General features: G+C 37.0%; 1 protein-coding gene across 1 annotated transcript in view; it reads right to left on the minus strand.

The window, feature by feature from the left end:
• Positions 1–10427, minus strand: part of LOC18049319 (protein SPIRRIG) — an 18796-nt gene extending 8369 nt beyond the window's left edge. The window contains exons 1-13 of the mRNA XM_024187858.1: positions 9699–10427; positions 7861–7933; positions 7663–7748; positions 7092–7227; positions 6941–6997; positions 6385–6561; positions 5002–5193; positions 4799–4864; positions 3438–3552; positions 2066–3243; positions 1107–1809; positions 917–1019; positions 1–809 (exon numbers count right to left, since the gene is read on the minus strand). Coding sequence (XP_024043626.1) covers positions 1–809; positions 917–1019; positions 1107–1809; positions 2066–3243; positions 3438–3552; positions 4799–4864; positions 5002–5193; positions 6385–6561; positions 6941–6997; positions 7092–7227; positions 7663–7748; positions 7861–7933; positions 9699–9874 — 3871 coding nt within the window. The 5' untranslated portion in view covers positions 9875–10427. The remainder of the gene's footprint in view (positions 810–916; positions 1020–1106; positions 1810–2065; positions 3244–3437; positions 3553–4798; positions 4865–5001; positions 5194–6384; positions 6562–6940; positions 6998–7091; positions 7228–7662; positions 7749–7860; positions 7934–9698) is intronic.
• Between the last annotated feature and the right edge of the window lie 3632 nt (positions 10428–14059).

A 14059-nucleotide genomic window follows, 5' to 3' on the forward strand; every position in this document is an offset into this window, starting at 1 on the left:
AGATCAGAGTCTTGGAAAAAGTAAGTCCTCGGTAACCTCGACCAAGAATGTACATGAAACAAATACAACCAGACATGAGAACCTCCTCGAAAAGATAGCAAGAGCGGAGTTTCCATGTCAAGTCACCAACTCTTGCACAAATAGCTTGAGTCCCAATTGTTACTTGCAAAGGTTTCCCAAAAGGAGAAGGAGAATATCCTAGTTTCCCTGTGTGTCTAAGTTTTCCATTGAGATACACATAAGCAACACTAGCTTGGAAAAGACCGGCCAGAGCATTCGGTTTACTATGAACAACGGCAAGGTGATGCCACCTGCCTTCTTCCAGATCTAATCCTGAAAATGACAAAGAGCAAGAGTTGCTGGTTGAAAGGGTTAAAACACCATCCTCTTGTAGAAAAAGTTCTGCATAGTACGTGCTTTCGTTACTCGCTGCACCAACAGAAAATAACCGGAGCATTTGCCGCTCAGATTGCTGCCCACTGGAGCCACCTTTTCTCTTAGAGTTCCCAACTCTGGAAGGTTCCATTTCTTTTGCTTGTGATTTCAACAAATTTCGGAACTGAAACCAACAAACAAAGGAATAACCAGCTGCAGGAGGCCAAGATCTTTCCCCTAGAGAAACCTGAATAGAAGCATGCCCAATCTTGCTCATGTCCATCTCTACAAATGGTGCTAGAGAAACATCTTCTGAGGCCATATCTTCCATGAGTATTAATCTCTCCATCATTTCCACAATAAGATGGCCTGAATTCATCTGTCTCATTTGCACAATGTACCTAATAAGCAATCGAAGTTCTGATGCAGACAACCTATCAACAAAATTACAATTTCATTTTCAAATAAAATAGAAGTTAAAGAAAAATGATTAAATGGATAAAGAAGATTCTTTAATCTCTGGAATGGCACAAATTCCTACCTATATGCCCCAAGAACTTCCACAATCTTGAAAGCATAAGAAAGTAGCGGAGATGACCCAAAGAGAAAGGGGTGAATTGTCTCCAGTAGAAGTTCCACACAACCTAAATAGATCAGCAAAAGTAACTCATAAGGAAGCTAGTCAACAATTTAGAAAAGCACATAAAAGCTCAAGGAAATCAATTTCATACCTACAGAGGTGAGGTTTTCCTGATTGAAAGGGCCAGCACGAGCTAGCTTATCAATGAGGTTAAGAACTTCCAACTGCACCTTTGGGGTAAAAAGCAACAGTGACTGTATTAGAACTTTGACAGCCCCAGGATTGTACACTCGTTCCTTATCAGGATTAAATGAACCAGATGGTGTGTTTAACAGAAAACAAGATGACTCGGTTTCAGTCACATCAGATGATGATACATTGATCTCCGATGTCAAGAAAGGCGGAAGAACAATCTCAAGAGCAAGCTCCACCAATAACTGTATGACTTGCTTTTCGCACTCAACACATAACAAGCCAGATTCAGATAGAAGATCATAAAAAGTATGGGATGATATAATAGCATGTAACCTCATCCTATTAACAGTGTTACCAGAGACTCCAGCCGTCATCAGGCGCGATAAATAAGTTAACTCCTTCATGTAAACAACTAAAGAAGCTTCATTTGTCTCTTCCATATCACCTTGGAAACTGTGAAGCATGGTCAGCAGAAGAGAAAAACCAGTAAATTCACCAAAAACCCTTTGAGCTGAATTATTAATTCCCAATATGCGCCATAATGCGCCCATCGTGTCGCATTTTGCATCACTTTGAAGCCTGTACTGATGGCCCAAAACACTTGTAACCATTCCACTTTTTAGAATTTCAACAAGTGCACCTAATTCATCTGGATGAGCCTGGTAAAAGAAACAATAAAACAGTGCATGAGACAGACACCGAAAATAGACAATAGAAAAAGTATCTGTAATTACAAACGCGTCACAGCATGCATAAATGCAATTATTCTCCATATCAAACAAAGTTAATGGTTGAGGTTGCATACTACTAAAAAATCAAATACATATAAAATATTACTAAGAGCAAAGACAAAATTCTTTGAGCTGAGATCAATTCAAATTAAAACTTAAAAGGAAAATGTGATTAACAACATACCTGCGTGACATCTTCAGAGATCAAACATGATATTATTCTGAGGACACCAGGACGATGGATATCAGAAACCAAAAAGGGAAGAACAGTGGCCACGCCGTTGGCAGATCGAAATGATGCCTGACTAGCCTCAGCTTTCTTCACCAAAGAGACCAAGCAATCCCAAGCAACAGCAATTGTATCCTCAACTTCAAAAATGGGAAACTTTGCAGAACCAGATTCTAAAAGCTTGGGTGAAGAAATAATAACATCCTTACTATCCAAGTGTTTCTTAAAGCTGCTTGAGCTGGATTTGCTCTCCAACTGAGTAGGGTTACCACTATGTTGTTCTGGACCCGAAAGAAACTTATGCTGCTTCAAATCGTCAAGCAGAACTTCCAGCACACCAACTTCCCGCAGGACTTTCTTGTACTGTTGGTCAAAGGATAAGAGTTTTACAAAGAAAACAAGTATGGTCTGCTTTAACTCGGATGTTATTGGTTGCTGTAGCAAGCAACAAAGAGACAGCAGTTCTTGCTCGGGAACACAATTCACAACAGTCACAGCATATTCAAGAATTTTCAAGATTATCTCTTGCAACGATGAAGGAAAACCGGCCATATTTAGGATAAAAAGTGGAACCGTTCGTAATTGCTGACATAACTTATAATTTTCAATATGGCTAGAGAATATTTTGAACATTCTATTTAACACCTCTGCCTGAAGTTCTCTGCTATCTGCCTTGAGAAGAATATCTTGCAACATTTGGATTGCTTCAAGGTCCTTCACTTTATTGTTGCCCTGATCCCAATTTTCATCACCAAACTGATCGGCAGATGGTGTTCGACTTCTGCTATGGCCACTTGGCTTGGTGTTAGAAGATTTAGATCCCTTGGCTCCATAAGATCCTGTATGTTCCGGTGGACCAGTTTGAGCTAGATTTACAAGAACATCGAGCAACCTAGACAGCGCGGGAGAAAGATGTTGTGGTGAAGGGTCCATTCCCATGGAATCCTGTCTCCCTATAAAATGTAACGCACTAGAACCATCTGAAACATAATCTTTTCCAGAAGGAGACTTGGAATAAATAGATTCAATGGCCTGATTCTGTGGCACAGAGGAGAGGACTAAAGCAAACTGAACAAGAAAATGATAACCGTGGGCATTATGTATATCCTCTCTGAGCCTGACACCACCAGCCTCTACAAGCCAAATTTGTATAAAATCAGAAATAACACAAAACAACAAACAATTTAAAACTGTAAGAAAACAAAATTCCATAACTTTTATTTAAGAAGAAAAAGCTTCTTATAATGAGGAACTAACAATGAGAACTTCTCTTAAATCACTCATTTTTTTTAAACTACACAACAAGGAAAAAGTATGAGCCGGTTACCAGGTCTATATGACAATTCCACACATTCAAGTAACAAGTCTACAATGCCAATGGTGTAGGCGGGATCACCACAATCTGGATTAAAATCTTTAACAGCCATTAAAAGAACTTTTATCTGCATGTGGGAACAGCATTCGCCAGGTGAGACATTTTGCAGGACAATGAATGGATTGTAAACCAGGTCAATAAATGTCCTCGAGAAACTTAATCAACAAAAGAAATGGATAGAGACTACAATTAAAATTGAGGAAAAAATGTCATAATTCTTTAACACAATCAGCAAAGGATGTTCACATTTCAAGTAAAATATATGCTATAGGGCATGAAAAGTGTGCTTCATTAGTGACTCAAACGTTGAAGCAAGACCTCAGGACATTAGCCTACTGGCTGCACCTCAAGGAATTTATCTTGTGCTTGCCTTGAAGTTAGAGGCAACCCTTAAAGCCGTTCACGTACAGTAGCTTAAACCTTTCACTAACTGAGGAATATAAATAGCTACCGTTAAAAATGTTGTATCACAACATGGACAGCAATTGTATGCAGAACAGCAATGGCCATGCAGTTTGTTGCTCTTTTCAGGATGAAGTATATGCAGGGTATGTTTATGCTTATGTTAATTGCTTCATTAAGGTCAAATGGCGATTCAGATGCACAAATACTTTCCTTTCAATTAATTACAAGATGATTAGAATATCAGACGGTTATGATGTAACGTGTTTGATTTGCTTAAACTGTTATGGACCAAATAAATACATTCTACTATCATTTTCCTCAATACATCACATCTATTGCCCTCACATTCTTCATCATATTAGTTTTAAACATTATCCATAATGTTGCCATACAAATCTCCAAAAAAAAAAAAAGTACAATATAACTTGAAGAGACGTCTTATTAAAGCAACAGTCTACAATTTCATGAGTGATTCAGGGCATAAAGGACCAAAATACTTGGTCTACCAAACAATAAATGGAACTACAAAACCTACAAAACTATACAATACAGAACTGGCAAGATAACTACTCTAGATTACTGCTTATAATAATTACTTCATTTCCAAGAATTTTCCTATGTTATAAGTCCTAACAAAATTGTCTTCTCAGACTGTTTTCCTGAATCTACAAAAGACATTTCAGGGTAAAAACAAACTTTATCCAAAGTACGAACCCAAATGCACAGGAACTCAAATTAATCATCACAATAGCCAGTTCAGGTCTTAGGAATCATTTTTGCAGGGTCTACGAAACACCACAAAGTTACATGACTCTTGATTGCACATACTGGCAGTCTCCTATAGTAGTTTCACTTGAGTAAACCAAGGATCATCAGAGATTCTTCTGATAATTTAAGTAGTGCCATACCAGATGATGTTTGCGAATATATCTCGCTGTGCTTCCATTGTCATTGACCAAAAGAAGACCCAGTATCTGGAGAAAACAACCAGAAAGGAACAAAAGCTCAACTATCAGGCGCCAAAGCTTATTTGCATGTTATTATGTGGGCCATAAAGAATAAAGCATTTCACTGCAAAAAATATATAGCAGATACAAGCATGCTATATCACCTGCATGGCATGTCTGTGAAGCTGTATGGTGTGCAGTGGAACAAGACCTTCCTTGTAACGAGTGAAGACAGTCAAAGAACCATTAGCAACCATCTGAAACAGTAACTGAAGTGAATCATCCTCAATCAAACTCTGTGCGGCTAAAGGATGGCTTGACAATGCTTTCATAATATGGACAACACTGCCCTCTACCTGCATAAATAGAGATGTAAATAAATTTAACCCAAAGGTATGGTTTTAATTAGTTGTAATCTTAACTGCTGAATGATTACAAACATTCGCATCGGGCAGTCTCTTTAAGTTCAAGAATGGAAGCAACGTCCATCCTTGTGCTAAAAGAATTAACCCTATAGGAACTCACATAGGGATTGTTCAGTAAGATGCCAAAAAATAAGGCTTTGTGGCAGTAACACAACATAACTCTTTTAACCAAAGAATTACTTTATTCCAGCCACTTCATAAGTCAGAAAAACAATATTTCTTATTAAAAATAAAGCTCAACAACATTATCATTGTCAAAGAACATTGAAAGATCTCTTGCTGCATGTCAATACAAACTACACTTTATCAGCAACCTAGATGTAAATTTTGAGCATAAATAGCAGGTTAAGCAAGTGTTTCTAGTTATGAAACCTTTTGGGTAACAGAAGTCAGGCAGTAGCACTTTCCAAGCTTTCTCTGAACATATAATACTTTCTATGTCCTTATGATCAACAATGATGTTATTATATCATCAACTTACTAGAAGAAACATATGCTACCACATGACAATAAATACCATTAACCTGAACCAAAGTTCAGGGTAGACCAGTCCTATGATTTTAATAAAATATATCCCCGGGTACCGAGCTCGAATTCAGGAATACGTAATACCAAGAGCTATTCAATCAAGGAGCACCATTTGACACTCCAATGCTTTAAAATAAAGAGATTGGAGTAAGATCATTAATGTGCCATAATTTAACATCATCATGAGAGACAACACATTTTTTTATTCAGGCACCAAAACTTCTGCCACCCTCACTCATAAAAGTATAGAGAGATGCAACAGCTAGAGCACCCTATTCCTAGGAATAAGAGACCCTCCCTTCAGTATCATTGCAGGTCTAATAGACAAAACCACAGATGCTTTACAAGTTGCTTTAAACAAATGATGAAAGAATATCTTCGAAGATATCCCATTCGCGACAAGAGTACTTGAATAGACAAGATTCATATTTTCAAGTAGGCTTGCAAGCACAAAAAAAAGTCATATATACTGGAAAATAACAACAACGAATCCACTTAAAATATTATTCTGAGTAAGAACTACACTTCTCTACATTGCATAAAATTGTTTGGGGCACATGAAACTAATTAGAAGGGTCATGCAACTAACAGTACCTCAAGCCGCTGGACTTGCCCGACGTCACCAACAATGTTTCTCTCAGCTAGAAATGAGTCTTCAAAATTAGCACCATGTTGTTTTTGATCAGCTTCGTAAGGACCCAGAAGGGCATTGAGAATATGTATGAGACAACACAATATCCCAGAATCAAGAAGAGATTGTTTATCAATTGGCTGCAAATGATAATAATAATCAGAAAACCGTAGCTTTTAAATGATTAAAAAATCAAACAAATTACATGACTGCTCAGTCATGTGCATATCTATCTGCAGTTTTTATATTCGGTAGTCACATTCTCCCATTGAACCTGCTATAACTTCATTGGCAAGATAATTCCATTGTTACTAAATTTTGCATCACTTAAAGCAAACACAATTCCATCACCATGAAACAATTTCATGAAGATCATATTGAATGCAATATGAATGATATAACAGAAAACAAATACCAAGATAATTTCAAAATAGAGTAATTAATGATACACGACAATTATCTTGAAGTACAGCCTTACAAAGAAAGACGATTAAGGTATTAAAGAATATGAAAACATACCCCAGATACAAGAATTTCTACTGCGGTTAACAAATTTGAACCAGGGCTAATGCCATCCTGTAAAAAAGTACATATGATAACTTCAAGTAACAAATAATATTAGGGGGAGAAGAGAAAGAAAAAGGACAAGATTTAGATCCAAAAGCCTTACATTGGTGACCTCTGAAAAGTATCTTAAAACTTTTTCTACATCCAAAGATCTTGTTTTGCTGCTCATTTTTAACTTTTCGATATCAGTAACAAATGCTCTTCCCACAACAAAAGAGAATATATGTGTTTCAACTAACCTGTGAATCATCAAAGCTGTCAAATCAGTCAATGTGCCCACAATTAGAGAAAGTACAGAGAGTAAAAAAAAATTTCCCAACTATTTCATTGCTAATATGCAGTGGAGCAGGCAAGAATAATACTCCATCTCAAAATCAGCGAATCTTTCCAATTGGAAGCAGCATATAGCAGTTGGACAGGAAAAAAAAAGATTTTCTTAGTACAAGATTTATATACTAAATAAAATAAAACTCTAAAATAAAGATCGAATCATTATAAGGAACATTAAGAGTTGCGGCAACTAATCCAAAAAAAAAAAAAAACTTAAAGAGTAAATAACTTGGGGGTACAAAGCAAGCCGTACAGTATAGCAATGACAATCTGATATCAACTCTGCAAAAAAAAAAAAAATTCTGTTTAAACGGTCTTGTCTGAAATGGAAAGATGCTTCTTACATGGTCACTAATTGAGCTACATTAGCATGCTGCTTTACTAATCTACAAAAAGCATCTACTGTGAAATTCAAGGCGGCTTCTTTCTCCTGCACACACAATGAAGTCAGACATTAGCACTAATGATAATCTAATTATCAAAGTGTAATTTCATCCTAAGTAGCACAAAATAAATTAGAAAAAAATCCATAAGGCAAGAACCTTTTCCAAACCAGATGAACGGAACTCTTCCCAAAATCTCTTGAAGTCCAATTCCAGTTCATGTTTGTCTCTGCTATAATACAGAGAAAAGAAAAGGAAAATGAGGGGAAAAAGGTCATGCAAGAGTGTACAGACATATCTGAATTACCTTAAATCTGACAGAAATAAAATAACCCTAATATAAAATCAATGTGGATAACCCAAAATAGGTCTTTTCTGCCTTAAATCCCTTGAAAGACATAATGAAAATTTATGTCAGCCAAGTATAGAAAATTTATTAGAATCTGTCATCAGAAATGCTGAAAAAACAGCATATCCATTCAAAACCATATCAAAATTTAATACCGATAGCAGACACATCTGAGATAGTTGACCTACACCAACAGCACTAAGCATTTCTCACCCTTCCTCAGGAAACAGTAAGCACTCATGGAGTATAAGCGGAGATAAGCAAGACCTGAAGGATGAAGGAACTGCCCTAATACTTTGTGGGTCTGGGGATGGAGCAAAGAAAAGAATCCTTCTTCGGCTCCAATTTCCCTTCTAACAGTTGTTTTTATTTTTTAAATATAAATAATTGTTTTATAAGATCTGAAATATAGAACTTAAATGTAATGCGTTAAAGATCATTGATCAAAAAACCATAGCATGAGTTCACTTGTTTCCAGCCTCTTCTTCTCTCTCACTCCATGCCACCTCCACTTTCATATTTTACAATTGGCCCTCCTGAAGCCTCTATCTCTAGGATCTGAAGAATTTGATGTCCCTCAACTTATTGCCACCATACATCCCCCAACAAACTATTTCTCTCATATAACTGTTCACCTCTATCTTCTTTCCTCCCACTATATCTACAATTTTTTTTTAATTAGTTCAATATTATTTAGATGGAAGTGTTTATGAAAATAATATTATGCTATATTTTTAATTAATTGATTCTTAGTAGGAAAGTTGGTGTGCACAGCGCCAGAAAAGCTTTTGTTGTTTTGCTATGGATTTGCCTCATAATTTGAAATTTGTGTGTAATGTCAATTTGCTAATTTTGCAATTTATATTGGTATGTAAACTAGTTAAATGCTATCAAAAGGATCTGCTTTTGTATTATTTGTGCTGATTAACACTCAACTAACATTTTTTCTTACTCTCCATACGTCTTGAGAATACAATGCAGAATGCTTATCTCTCTGGATAGCTCATTTATGACAACAATGTTCCTACAGCAGAAGCTCATTCACATTATCAAGCATACAAAGCAGCAATACACTTCTGAAAGAATTTGAACCACTAAAGCCACCCTCCAAATTACAATTATATCTATGTCAAATCATCCACAGAATGTACAAACATTGGCCCGGACCAATGTGCTGACTCACCTAGCATTATTACTTAACCATCTCCAAAAGGATAAAATGTCAATACAGACGTCCACTGCAGACTCAACAAAGCCTCTGGATCCCAACTAAACAACGCAACCACAACACTCCCTTTCTAATTCACTAATATTTTGGACCATTAATATTTTGCGGCCCTCTTTTGCTCGCGAAAAAATTACTTTTTACTTGATTTTCCGGGACTCGTAGCCCACAAAATTACCATTTGAGCTATATCCAAAAGACCAACAAGACAATCTTACAAAACTAGCCATATATCATACTCAATCAGTAACACCTCTAGCTATAATATAGTTCATAAAGTCTTTAAATGCAAAAATACGACCAAACATCTAAATCTCAAACCTAATTAATTTCAGAGGTACATTAAATCAATATAAAAATAAACAAATGTACTACTTATAGTAGAATAATTAACTAACAAAAATAGAAAAGGATCAAAATTACCTTGAAGAAGATGCAACGAAGCCATGTAGAGCCGAAGGGGCATTGTTATCGAGATTAGAGGAGGAAGAATAAGCAGCAGAAGAAGAAGCAGTGGCAGCAGTAGTGGCACTAGTTGAAGGAGATTGAGATAAACCGACCTTTTCTTTTATGTCCTTAAGCAACGATCCCCATTTCATCGTTTTCCCACCTAGAGATGATGATTCGCCTCTTCTCTCATCCGACGATTAATCCAAATCCCTCTTTTGTATCCAGATCCCTAGCCTTCTAGAACAAATCTAGAAGGATCTCATACCGATCACCGTCCGCCAAGATTACTCAAATTACGTCAGTGTTAATAAATATCAAATAAATACAGCTGGAAAATGTATTTGAAGAATCGATCGGTAGCAAGATCTGTAAGCTTAATTTTGTTGAATTCCTTTGCGTCTGATCTCTGTTTTTCTTTTTCTTTTTCTTTTTTTAATTTTGAATTTTCGATTTTTTTTCTTATTTGTTCGGATGATTAATGAAGCCCTAGAAAAGAGGAGAGCTAACACAAAACAACGCGACTTCGGTTGAGAATGAAAAGGAAAAAAAATGATTATTGATTTTGCAGAGAAAATCAGCGATTTTTTTTCTTTTTTTTTTCTTTTCTTTCAGCTGTTTTGGACGGCCTCTCCGCGCCTTGTTTCTCGCTCTATATCTTTCTAATTTCCACTCTCCCTTCTTTCTTAAAGACAAATCTTTGGATTAATGTCTCTCTCTTCCCTCTAAAAACAACCCTTAGATGTTCACGGCCATGTCAGCGTGGGATCCACGGCTCCTGCTCCTCCCACGTGGCGTCTCGAGATTGACGGGCAAGACAGTCGTGACTGCCTCTCTCCCTAAGTGCTAGAGCGAGAGTGACTTTGTTTGAACAAGTAGCCGTTTTAGCCGGCTGTTTATTGAAGTCTTTCCTTACTCTATAGGGTTGCCGTGGTGTGTCTTAGTAGCAATTCTTTTGGGCCCCTGTCTTTTGCTTTTCTTTTATTTTTTTTCCCATCTTCTTTTGGTTTTTTCTTTTTTGTTTGGTATTTTAACTGTTACTTGCTTTAGCATTTAAAATACTTGGTTGTTTGTTAAATATATGAAATTTAAAATTTTATTATTTTTAAATTTTTAAAAAATTATATTATTTATTTTATATAATTTATGTCTTTTTTTTCAGATATTTATATCTTAATAAAAAAAATTTATAAATTTTATCCTAATAAAAAAAGGTATGAATAAGAAGTAAATGTTATATTTCAAAAATATCTCAATAAAATATATTTATTTCCTAAATTATAAATTCCAATCTTTTTTTATTTGTAAGTCAATATAATTGTGTTTAAGATTTTTTTTAATTTTTTAAGACAAACACAATAGTGCTTTTTTTCAATTATTAAAAAAAATATGTCATTTATATATTTGCATTCAAACCCATTTAAACTTTAGAAAAAACCATACATATTTAGATTTCAAGCAAAAATACAAATGTTACCATAAATAACCTTTTAACTTATTCCTTAATGACCAAGGCACGTCTTCTAACTTTTTCTAAAATCTTTACAACTTTAAAAAAAAAAATCTAAGAAATTCTTTAATTATTTATTTTCTATACCAATGCGGTAATCCCATCCAACTATCCAAGCCTAGGTCACCGTACAATACAAGAACTATATTAGGTGAATTAGACTATGACATGAGACCTAATTGAAGGCAACATGAAGAGTAAATAATTAGACAGTTATGGCCTCAGAGGTAGACACAATCCGAGTGTGAATGAAAGAAGATATTCAATCTAATACATCGCAGATTGCTTTTCTTAATTTCTACCGAAGTGAGCAGAGATGGAGTTTGTTTGGTGATGAGCACGAGTTTATGGTCTCGTAACCTGGTATCTACATGATGAGTGAGTGCCAAATTACCGACTCAAATGAGTCCGTTTCATGACTCTTGATACACTTTACAGCTAGAATTCAGAAATTGTACCACTGATCGAGCACTCTTCGAGCGAGTGTCAGCTCCAAAATGAGAGAAAGAGAATAAGACAGAGATGAAAAAGAAGAGAAGAACTTTTCATTCATCCAAAAAAACCTCCTTACACAATATTCCCTTTTACATATATATCTCGTGACTCCTCTAGAGTATTCTAAGGCTAAAAGACAAATATGAGCTGGCAATTGTAAAGTGGCTAAATTATAATAACAGAATTCAGATAATTGTTAAGAGAAATTATCCATCCACCCTTTGCTGTCCTGGTTCACGTGGCATAGTCCCTCATCCAGCTTGGCTGTTTCTTGGCTCTCTCGGGTCTAAAGTGGAGCTGCTGTTTTGCTTCTGTGAATTCATCATTCGGTTCCTTAGTCACAGTTTTGGCTCTTTCATCCTCTCTTGGCAAATTGTCCTTCGCATCCAATTCAATTGGCAAGCCCGTATCATTTTCCCCTTCTTGGAAACTAACCTTGTCCTCAAGGTTGAAAGCAGGATATTGTTGACAAAAAGCTCCAAAATTTTCCCAAGTGGCGTTTTCAGGAGCACCATCTGTCCACTGCACCAAGACTTGTGGAACCAATTTTCCTTGCTGGAACACTATGCGAGTAGCACAAATTGCTGCTGGTAAAGTCAAAGGGTGATTGTCAATGCTATATTCTGGGAGTGGAGAGATTTCTTGAGGAGTGGAGCCATGAAATGGCTTAAGTAAGGAAACATGAAAAACAGGATGAATTTTTGATGCCGGGGGTAACTCAAGCTTATAAGCAACAGGACCGATGCGAGCGATGACTACAAAAGGCCCATAATAGCGCTTGGCCAATTTATGACAGGAACGTGAAGCTACTGTATACTGGCGGTACGGTTGGAGCTTGACCAGCACCTTATCTCCGACAGAAAATTGAACTTCCCGGCGATGAGTATTAGCTTTTTGGGCCATCCGATGCTGAGCTTGACGCAAGTTATCTTTCAAGGATTTCAGCAGCTTATCACGCTCGAGCAGGATTTCATCCAAAGCTTGGATTGAAGTAGAGCTCTTCACATATGGAGGAATTGTGGGCGGGAGTCGACCAAACAAAGCCTGATATGGGGTCATTTTCAAGCCACTATGGTAGCTGGAATTGTAACAGAATTCTGCCCAACTGAGAAGTGAAACCCAAGTTTTCGGTTTGTCTTGTGTGAATGCACGAAGATATTGCTCAAGACTACGATTGACAACCTCCGTTTGGCCGTCCGTTTGCGGATGATAGGCCGTACTGTGGTGTAACGATGTGCCACTAAGGGTCAACAGCCGATTCCAAAACTGACTCAAGAACACAGGATCGCGATCCGAAATAACAGAGCTGGGGAAGCCATGAATTTTAACCACAATTTCGACAAATAACTCTGCAGTTTTATGAGCTGTGAAGTTACCTGGTAATGGTCCGAAATGGGCTGATTTTGTTAGCCTATCGACCACAACCAATATAGCCGAATAACCGCGAGACAAGGGCAAGCCGGTTATGAAATCCATAGTGATTTCGTCCCAAACCAAACTTGGGATATGTAACGGTTGAAGGAGACCAGCAGGGGCTTTAGTTGAATATTTTGTTTGTTGACATATTAAGCACTCGGTGACAAATTTCTCAACATCCCGTCGCATGTGAACCCAAAAAAAATTTGCTGACAAGCGAATGTAAGTCCTATGGATGCCAACGTGCCCAGCTAGTGGAGTTGAATGAAATTCCTTTAATAAGATTGTCTTCAATGAAGATTCAGCACTTATAAAATATTTTCCTTTGTAGAGAAGTATTCCATTATGAATAGAATAGTCAGCCATGACATGCCCGGAAGAAACTTGGTGATGAAGCTTGAGAATATCATGACAAGTTGAATTTTCCCGTAATAGTTCCGTAAGGAGATTGAAGGAAGGGCTACTGTGAAGAGATAAACAAAAAGAGCTTGTATACGTGCTGTCAATTGGCTCTATTTCGTCAGAAGCTGCATGGACTCGGGATAAAGCATCAGCTGCTCGGTTTGCATGCCCCGGTTTATACTCAATCCGAAATTGAAAACCAAGTAACTTCCGTAAATAAACCTGCTGATCAGGAGTCTGAATCACTTGCTGTAGTAGTTCCTTGATGCTTCGATGGTCTGTGCGTATTACAAAGAACCTGCCCAAGAGATATTGCCGCCATTTAGAGACTGCTTCTACGATAGCGTGCAATTCTTTTAAATATGTGGATGAAGCTTTCAGTTTGGGCCCAATTTTTTTGCTGAAATAAGCCACGGGATGGCCTTGTTGCATAAGTACTGCTCCAATCCCCACGTTACTGGCATCTGTTTCAATCACAAATTCGGAATCAAAATCTGGTAGTTTGAGCACCGGA

Source organism: Citrus clementina, unplaced genomic scaffold (assembly GCF_000493195.1).
Source record: "Citrus clementina cultivar Clemenules unplaced genomic scaffold, Citrus_clementina_v1.0 scaffold_3, whole genome shotgun sequence".
Taxonomy (NCBI): domain Eukaryota; kingdom Viridiplantae; phylum Streptophyta; class Magnoliopsida; order Sapindales; family Rutaceae; genus Citrus; species Citrus x clementina.